Source organism: Pteropus vampyrus, unplaced genomic scaffold, assembly GCF_000151845.1.
Source record: "Pteropus vampyrus isolate Shadow unplaced genomic scaffold, Pvam_2.0 Scaffold20, whole genome shotgun sequence".
Classification (NCBI taxonomy): domain Eukaryota; kingdom Metazoa; phylum Chordata; class Mammalia; order Chiroptera; family Pteropodidae; genus Pteropus; species Pteropus vampyrus.
In genome coordinates, this window is record NW_011888801.1 from 2672758 (window position 1) to 2681785 (window position 9028).

At 55.0% G+C, this 9028-nt stretch overlaps 1 protein-coding gene across 6 annotated transcripts; it reads right to left on the bottom strand.

Annotated features, from left to right (window-relative positions):
- On the bottom strand, nt 1-3074 carry COMTD1 (catechol-O-methyltransferase domain containing 1). 6 transcript variants are annotated; one of them, XM_011355309.2, is made up of 7 exons: nt 1875-2122; nt 1592-1719; nt 1237-1342; nt 1030-1148; nt 884-938; nt 479-612; nt 1-253 (listed from the first exon to the last, which is right to left on the bottom strand). In XM_011355309.2, the coding sequence occupies exons 1-7, from the start codon at nt 1966-1968 to the stop codon at nt 101-103; spliced, it is 789 nt and encodes a 262-aa protein (XP_011353611.1). In that variant the 5' UTR covers nt 1969-2122; the 3' UTR covers nt 1-100. The 6 variants fall into 6 exon arrangements, with proteins under 6 accessions (XP_011353611.1, XP_023383700.1, XP_023383701.1 ...); XM_023527932.1 differs by having other exon boundaries at nt 5-253; nt 378-672; nt 830-938; nt 1875-3074; XM_023527933.1 differs by having other exon boundaries at nt 5-253; nt 378-612; nt 830-938; nt 1875-3068.
- Between the last annotated feature and the right edge of the window lie 5954 nt (nt 3075-9028).

Genomic DNA, 9028 nt, shown 5'->3' on the forward strand with positions numbered 1-9028 from the left:
TGTGTCCCGTCTAGACCTCACTTTATTGACAGATTTAAAACTGGGTCGATGGCTGGGGTTCCCAGGTCCCCTCCATCGAGGCCACAGCTAGGTGCCAACCTTAGATCTTGAAGGCTAAAGTGAGGCCGTCGCCCAGGGGCAGGAGGCTGATGTGGACCCTGGCATCCCGTAGGATGCGCTCATTCAGGTTTCGCACGAACTGGGCCTGCGGGTCCCGAGGCTGAGGCTGCAACACCTCTCCTCCCCAGAGGACCTGCGGAAGGGCGGGGCATCATGGTGGAACGGGCCTCTGAGGGAGGTGCCTGAGCAGGAGGCGGGGCGAGGGCTGCAGCCGGGGAAAGCCTGGGGACTCGGCTGCAATATCTTAAGGAGCTTACTTGAGTACTGGGTGGGGCGTTTGGGGGCGTGGCATAGGGAGGGGCCAAGGGCGACAGACACACTCAGCCCGAGAGGATTCTTCCCCTAATCTATCCCTTACACTGAGGACAGCGAGGACGCCTCCGGGTCTCAGCAGCTGCAAGCACCGCTCGTAGTAGGCGGTGCAGTTGTCTTTGTCGGCGTCCATCACTGCCACGTCGAAGGTGCCGGCCTCGCCCGCAGCCAGGAGCTCGTCTTGCGGGGAAGGGAGGGGCAGATGCGGCTGAGTCCGAAAGCCCCGATGACCGGAAGCCCCTGCCCAAGCCAGTCCAGGTGTTGTGGCCTCTCAGGGACTCTGGCCTCGAGGGCGCCAGCCCTGCTACCCTGCGTGTGGCTGTATACCGTGAGGCTGGGCGGTGGGGGGCTGTAATTGCCCCAAACCTGTCCGGAGGACCTGGTTACTAGCTCGCACCTGGTGGCCCCATTTGGGAAATGGCGCGTGGGCCCTTTCCACTCCTGTGCTCACCCAGGGTCTCCAGGGCGGGCTTCAATCGAAGATCGATCTTGTGCTCCTCCTCAGCCTGCGAAAGGAGTGGGGTCAGAGACAGCACGTCCCATATGGAGCTGAGAGTGGAGTGGTCGGCCTCCAGGGACCTGACGTGGGACGCTCACCTGCCTCCACAGGGGCCGCCCCAGCTCTGGGGGCCCCGGGTTCACCTCGCAGGTCACCACGCGCCCGGCCGGGGGCAGCGCCAAAGCCAATGCTAGGGCTGAGTAGCCCGTGAAAGTGCCTAGGGACAGGAACACGGACAGGATCAGACCACAGTGGGGAGATGGCTGGTGAATTCGGTCCCCAGTAATCGCGGTCGCGCGCCCTACCCAAGTCCAGCGCCTTCTTGGCCTTAATGAGCCGCGCCAGGTTGGCCAAAAGCTGGGCCTGCTCACAGGTCATCATGGAATTCCCCTGCGGCTGCTCCAGAGTCAGCTGAGTGATGGGGAGAGGGGGGGCGTGGAGAGGGTCGCACCAGACCTGTCGGTCACCCAGCCCAGCCCCACTCACAGTTCAGGACCCTCCGGGTGAGGCTGTGGGTGTGGCCTGGGGGAACGCCCACCGCACCCGGGCTCGAGAGCATGGAAACCCAGAATAGGTCACCGCCCAGCCCAGGGTCACACAGCCACGTGGGATCCGCAGGGCACGAGGTGGGCGCCTGTTCCCGCCCCGCGCCCTGCTGACCAGCCGCAGGCTCCGCAGCGCCGGATGCTCACGCATGGAGCGGCTCAGCAGATACTGCCACAGGGGGCTGTCCTCAGCGGGCAGCAGGCGCTTCTCTCGCCGGGATCGCCATGGAGGGCACCGTCTCCCTGCCGGGGAAAGGGGTGCTGGATCAGGGCTTGAAACTCCAGGGCGCCACGGGTGAGCCTCGGCCGCAGCCAGTGTGGATTCACGGGCTCTGCTCCCGCGCCCGTTCCGCCTGCGGGGGCTCTACGGAGGCTGCGGCAGGCTCGGCCGTACTCACCTAGGAAGAGGCCAGTAGCGAAGGCAGCGCCCAGAGCGGCCGAGCCCAGGGCCAGCGCGGCGGGCACAGAAATCCGGGGCATGGGCTGGGTCATGGCGCGGGCAGGAGGCTGCGGCGGCAAGGTCACTTGTGCTGGGGCACCCGGGAACGCACTGGGACCTTCCGGCCCTCCCTGTTTCGCCTTGTCGGGGTACTGCCCGCGGAGCTGCGGCCTCGACCGCCATCTGGCGGCCGCACGTCTCTACTGCAAGCTCTGCCCGAGCGAGCCGGGCGCCATCCGGTGGCCTCGCTTGGAACTTCGCCTGGCGGAGAGCAAGACCTGCATCTAGGGTCTGCAGACCTGGGCCAGGGAGGAAAAATTTGATATGCTTCTTCCTCATCTCTACTATTTCCGCTGAAGTCCCCTGGGGCATGTGTGGGAGGGTAGGTGGGCCGTTGGCGTAACAGGATAGTAATGAGTACATAGCGATAGAAATTAAAGGAGTTCCTGAGAAGAACTGAGAATCAAAGGAGGCCTTTGGGGGAAGTGACCAAAGGTGTCAGGTTGAAGGAGTGAACAACCTGGTTTGCGGAGGTACGACCAGAGGTTGGCTGGGGCAGATCAGGTTGATGGGGCACTGAGACAATGTCCTTAGTTAGAATCTTGGGTACCAAATAGACGTGGGTGTGCGATCTTGGGCCCATAAGTCTCTCTGAGCTTCAATTTCCTTTGTGTAAAACGGGGACCACGATCTAATTGTAAATGGCACCAGATCCCACAGCCTGGCATGCAGTAGGTGCTCGATAAGTGGCAGCTGCTATTATGATCATAGGTTGGAGTGAAGACATCTTGGGGAGGAAAGCGATGGGAGGAGGGCAGGTGAGGTCTCCTTGCAGGCTGTTCTGCAGGGACATCATCCAGTGAGCACTGATTGAACACCTACTGTGTGTTAAACTCGGGGAGGCGGAATAAGTTGTCCTGGCTTGTATTCTTAGTGAAGCTGGGTTCAGAGACCACAGGACACACAGAATTGGTGAGTAACCCCAACTTCACAGTTTCCTCTTCTGTAAAATGGGGTTATTAATGGTCCCGACACTCCAGGGGATGAAATGAGAAAATGCAGGTGAAGGACTTACACAGGGCCCAGCCCTTAGTGGGCTACAACTGTTAACATTTAAAAGGAGTCAAACTCCAAAGGGCACAAGGTCACCCTGCTGCTGCTCTCCAGCTGTCCTGGCCAGACTAGAATTACACTGGGAGCTTCCCAGGCAGAGCTCGGCGCCAGCAAGGCCCAAAAGCAGGCTCGTTGGAGGTGGGGGGAGGGGGCGGTCAGTTAGAGGGCGGCTTGGCTGAGGCGGAAGACTGAGTTGAGCAGGAGAGAAACTAGAAGCAAAGGACTGACCCGAGCTGCCGGAAGCCTGGGCCTTAGGTTGGCTGCGCAGGAGGAGGCCCAGTTCCGGGGCGGGGCTCCGGGAGCCAGAGGCATGGCCTCCAATCAGACGCAGGGGTGGGACTGGTACTCTGACCAATCCGCCGGCGCCCCTAGGCCGGAGGCGGGGGGAAGGAGCCTGCTGTTCAGCCCCTGGGCCTGGGTGCTGGGTGGGTCCACGTCCTGCTGTCCAGCTCCTCGCACTCCCTTATCACCAGGCAAGTGGCCGGCTCCGAGGAGAAGCTCCTCCCCCTTTACCTTTAGAGCCTCTGCATCCCGCTTGGCCCTATAAATATTTCTCCGACCTGATCAGGGTCTCATTCCCCAGGGTCAGGACTGGGGCTGCTGGTCTTTTCTCCCCCAGAGCTGAGCACACAACAAGTGATAAATGTTCTGAATAGTGTGCTGGCGGTGCCTCAGGCTTCTTGCTGTCTGAGCAGCCAGTTTAGACAGTAAAAATAGTAACAGTGGGGGCCTTTTATTGAGCACCAGGCCTCCCTGTGAGGCTGTCATATTCCCATTCTCCAGAGGAGGAAACCAAAATTCAGAGAGACGACCCTCTACATGCTTGCTCCCCAGTCCCCCCTCTTGCTCTCTTAAACCCTCTAACACTCTGGCCAGAGCGGGGAAACACCTATGAGTTTCTCTGACATACTAGGCTGCAGCCAGAACAAGACTCCCAAGAAGCGCTTTTCTGCCACCACTGATGGCGCCCCTCCACCAAGCCAGGCAGCATGTGGGCTCTGGACTCTAGCTGGGGCTAAAGACTCCAATGTCTCCCCTGTCTGGGAGTCCAGGTTTAACCAGGCCGCCAGCTCACTCCAGAACCTCCCTCCCCAGCCTGGCTTCAGGCCGGAGCCAGGGAGGTGCTGGGGTGGGGGTGGGGGGCGGCGCGCGGGCAGGGAGGAGAGGCATGTCACCATATATCCCCGTCAGATTAAAAAACTAATTTGAAAAGATTAATGTATTCCATTCTTGTTACGCTGGCTCTGATACCTCTGGGCCCGCGGCCGCTCTGCCTCCTGATTATTGAATTTTTATGGCCTGGTAATTAATTGCAGATTCCCTGTTTTGTTCTATTTCTTTTTCTCTGACATTTTAATTTCAACAAAAAGCAGTGGTCTCCATGCAGGTTCTCTCTGGAGATCCTAATGGTCTATAAAACAGAATGACTTATAGACGTGGCACCCACTTCAGTTGGCGAGCGATTGTTTGAAACCTTGCTGATCACGCAAAATTTAATTTTTCCATCTCCCTCCCCTATTTGCTCCTCATTTCTTTTCTCTTCCATTGCAGCGCCAGCATCTCAGTTCACAATGAAGGGAGCAAAGTGTCATCTCCGAATCTGTTGCAGGGCTTTTTCCTAGAAGGCCAGGGGGCTGAAGACAAAATAGGTTTGATTCTTTTCATTAGAGGTGGCCCCGGAGTTGGGGGATGGGAGGCTAGACCTCCCCAGACGGCCATGTGGATGTGGGCAGCTGCCCCAGGGGAGGGGGGAAGACCTTTTCTACCTCTCTCAGTTTCCCTTTTGGCCAAATACAGCTGCCCTGTTAGGCACCAAGGAGCCTACAGGCTCATGAAGCCAAAGGAATTGAGTGTCTGTATATTCCCTTAGGTTCATGCCAGGAAGTCAGGGGGTTGACCCTTGACCAATTCTTAGCCAAACCAGGTCACTGGGAATAGCTGTTTGCAAAAAACGGTTCTGGAAGAAGCATCTGAGTTTTTACCCTAATGCCCCAACTTTTACATCTTCCAGCCCTGCTAACATCACACAGGCTAGCCTCCCTGCACCCCACCCCCCGCTCCCCACCTTGCTCCTCAGTACTGGGTGGGGCAGGGGCAGAGGAGTACTGTGTCATGGGTCAGATTGGGCCTCAGGGATTGGAAGGATCTCAGATGTCTTCAGGAGCCAGGCAGGTGGGTGAGGGGAGGGCAGTAGGGACCAGTGGGGACTGTGGCACTCCAAATCCTTTCCTTATCAAAAGGCAGAGCAGCCACTTCATTCCAGCCCATGCCGCCATGTGGGAAGATGGATGTAGTGAGGCCAGAACTTATGATATTTTGAGGAGAAGTTGGAAATGTGGCTTTTAATGTGAAACCTCAAATTTAAATTATTCAGGTCAGCCTTTTTTTTTTTTTTTTTAAGCACCGTGTCAGCTGAACTGAATACATCTTTGATCTGGCCCATGGAACAACTGTTTCCTCTGATGTGAAGTATGGCTCAGAGAAGTTAGGACGTGGGAGTGGAGTCCACCAGGACCTGAAGGGCCTCAGTGGCTGGCTGATCACCCACTTCCCGTCCCTGCCCCAGGAATCTTCTTCCTGCCTTGGGCCCTTCAGTCCCCTTCCCGCACTCAGTGGGCTCCCCCGAAGTGGATGTGGGCTGTCAGAGTTGCCTTTGGGTCTCTCTCCAAGACTTGCCTTCTTTGGGCCTCTCCTCTCCACAGGAAAACTGTAGCCTGGAGTCTGACCACACCTGGGTAAGGTCTGCCGAACTCCCCAGAAAGGACAGCACCTTTTCAATAAGACCTTTCCATATGGAGGCAATACCCTGACTCTTGGGCTCCAGGGGGCCGTTTCAGGCTGAGTGGACGGATGCAGATAGACCATGGGTCAGGGGCTTCTGGGGCTCCTGAGATGAGCTGAGGAGGACAGGGGGCCCTCAGTCTGCTCCTGTCTTCTCAGTGCTGAGGTGCTGCAGAACTGGCACTGGCAATGCCCCAGCCTCTAGTGCCTCAGTTTCCTCATCTAGATAGACCAAATGGAAGTGCCAGCATGGGCTCCAGTGTCAGATGAACTTGGGTTCAAACACTGGTCCCACTGCTCACTTTCTGGCTGTGTGAGCTTAGAGTTCCTCAGAAATCCAAAGTGGAGATGATACTTCTGTGTTAGTGTTCTATTGCAACCTCATGAACTATCACACACCTAGTGGCTTAAAACAACACCCACTTATTATCTCACGGTTCTGTAGGTCAGAAGATCAGTAAGGTGTGGCCAGAGTCTCTGCTTAGGGTTTCACCAGCTTGAAGTCACAGTGTCATCTGGGGCTGTAGTTCTACCCTGGGGCTCTGGGCCCTCTTCCAAGCTCTCTAGCTATTGGCAGATTCAGTTCTTTCTCACAAAGCTCCTCCATCTTTAAGGCAAGCAAGAGCACTTTGAATCTTTCTGATGCTTCAGACTCTCTGCTTTCCTCTTTGGCTTTTAAGGGCTCCTGTGATTACGTTGGGCCAACCCAGATAATCCAGGATAACCTTCATATTTTAAGGTGAGCTGGTTAATAACCTTAGTTACACCTGCGAAGTCTTCCTTGCCATCTAAAACGACCCACGTGGAAATAACATTGGTGGTGGAGATCACGAGAGGATGGCAGAGTTCTTCCTGTCACAACCTTCATCCTCTCACAGTGGTCGTACAGATTCAAATACCCCTGCCTGGTTCCCGTCCCCCCTCCTTTAGAAACACAGGATTAGATATTTAAATCCATAGGATTCCCTGCTGTGGCATGAACAGAATGGGAGGTGGGACTGTTCCTTTCTAGTAGCTAACATCATCTCCATTTTCCAAAAGTGCATACCAAGGCTCCCTGGTGGCAGGTGGCAGGCAGAGCCAGGATGAGAACTTGTCTCTTTCAGCTTCCATAAAGGTTTGACATCTCACTGCTGGGCCCACGTCCAGAGCTCCTAAGTCCTCTGGAACTTCATTTCGTTCTTTCAGGAGGCACTTTCCATGTACCCATGGAATTTACCCGTGATTCAATTTCTCTGGCTCAACTCAGGTGTTTCTGCAAGTCCCCAGTGAATGACTCAGGTGTGTATTTCATGGTGTCCCCTGCTTCTTTCCTCCTTTCTTGGTGGGGTGGCCAGGGGTGCTTCTGCTGAACACCGTGGCTGACCCTCAGGAGTCTTCAAATGGTTGGGATTTCATGGGGCCTTTTTGGGAATTGGAAAAGAAAGTCTCCTTGAAGCTTTTATGTCTTCACATCGAGACACTGGCTTACATTGCAAGTCCTTCCTTCCTCAAAAGGAGACAAACACACATACTTCCCAGAAGGCTTGGGACCTAGTTTCCACCCATCAGACGCGCAGCACAAGACTTGAATGCAAATGTGAGTAGCGTGAGTTAGGGTTATGAGAAGGAGAACGATGCTCTGGCGAGCAAGATGGGGGTGGTGGTGCCTGTTTCTGCTGGGGTGGTTGTGATGGAGCCTCTACCCAGAGTTGGGCTATGATGGTGGCTGTGTTCTAAATAGAACAGTCCCATTATGTGATTCAGTGGGGCTTGTAGCTGTGTGGTTCCTGCTTGTGGGGCATCCATGCCTGATTCTCTGGTCCTCCCTGCTGTTTATAACAGAGTGGAATACGCTATTTGCAACAAGTGGATTCTATTATTTGTAACAAAGTAAAATCTGCTGTTTGCCAGAGCAGCTTCTGTGGTTTGCAATTAAGAGGCCTGCCTGGTACTGCTCTTCTGTGGGACAGATTTTCCCTGCTCTAGCTGACATTGTTACCCTCTACCTCTGAGCCACTGTTACCTTCTACCTCCAAGCTATTCTTCTTCCTTCTTCTGCTTTGCCAGCAGGAGCCTGATACTGTTCAGGCAACATGTGACCAACTCTGGGGATGAACTGTGGTCCGTCCCAGGCTGTCACAACCATACTGGTCCTTTTTGTAAGATATCTACTCTCACCCTCTCCTGCATCTCATTTCTGGCCAGAGATACAGGGGTGCTTCTCAGAACATTTTCCTCCCTGATGATAAAAAAAAAGCAACAACCCTTTTCTTGCTCAGCCTCTTCTTACCTTGAATGGGGCTATGTAAAGATGAAATGCTTGGAACAATAGCAGCCATCTTGTGGTCATGAGTCAACAAGTTTAAGGACTAAAAATAAAACAAACAGTGAGGATGGTGAGAGAAAAGATGGAGTGTTGGTCCTCGAAGACATTATCTAGCCCTCAAACCACCACCAGCAACTGTCTACCTCTAGACTATTTGTTACACGAGAAAATGGAGCCCTTTGTATTTAAGGAACGACTAGCTGTATATTCTTTTACTTGAAGCTCAAGGCATTCCTAATTGATATGGACTAATGAGGGGTCCGGTCCCCCCACCCCCACCCGATAAGTCCAAATGCCAGCACTGGGTACCCTTGCCCTGCTATAGGCCTCTCATCGAGCCCCTCCAACCCCCAGTGAGGTAGGCACGATCACCTGCACTCTGTAGGCGGCTCTCAGACAGAAGCGCCTCATCTGAGGTCTCGAGCCAGGATGTGGGGATTAGCTCCAATTCTGCATGGCCCACAGCCTGGTGATGGTGGTGGTGGGGTCGCCCCAGTCCAGGGGGTGTCTCTCTATTTGTCTCAGGGCCACGGGCACAGAAGCCTCTGGGACAGCAGACTACCAGATGGGTGTCCCGATCTTTTGTGCAGCTTGCTGGGGATTGGGTTGGGGGAAGCCCATGTCCTCCTGGCACAGTGGTCAGGTTTCTGCTGTGACAGTGCTGTGTGACAGCCCCACATCTCAGAGGCTTCCAGAATAACCACCTACTTTTCTCACTCCTGGTTCAGTGGGCCAGCTGGGGTGCTATTGCTCTGGTGATGAGTTCAGATATTTCTAACTGAGAATTCTCTTTTCCAGTGGACAGCACAGGTGCAAGAGGCCCACCACACAAATGCTTTTAAAGCCTCTGCCTCAGTCAAGGCTACTGATGTTCCAGTGGCCAAAGTGTCACTTGGCCAAGCTCCAGGTAC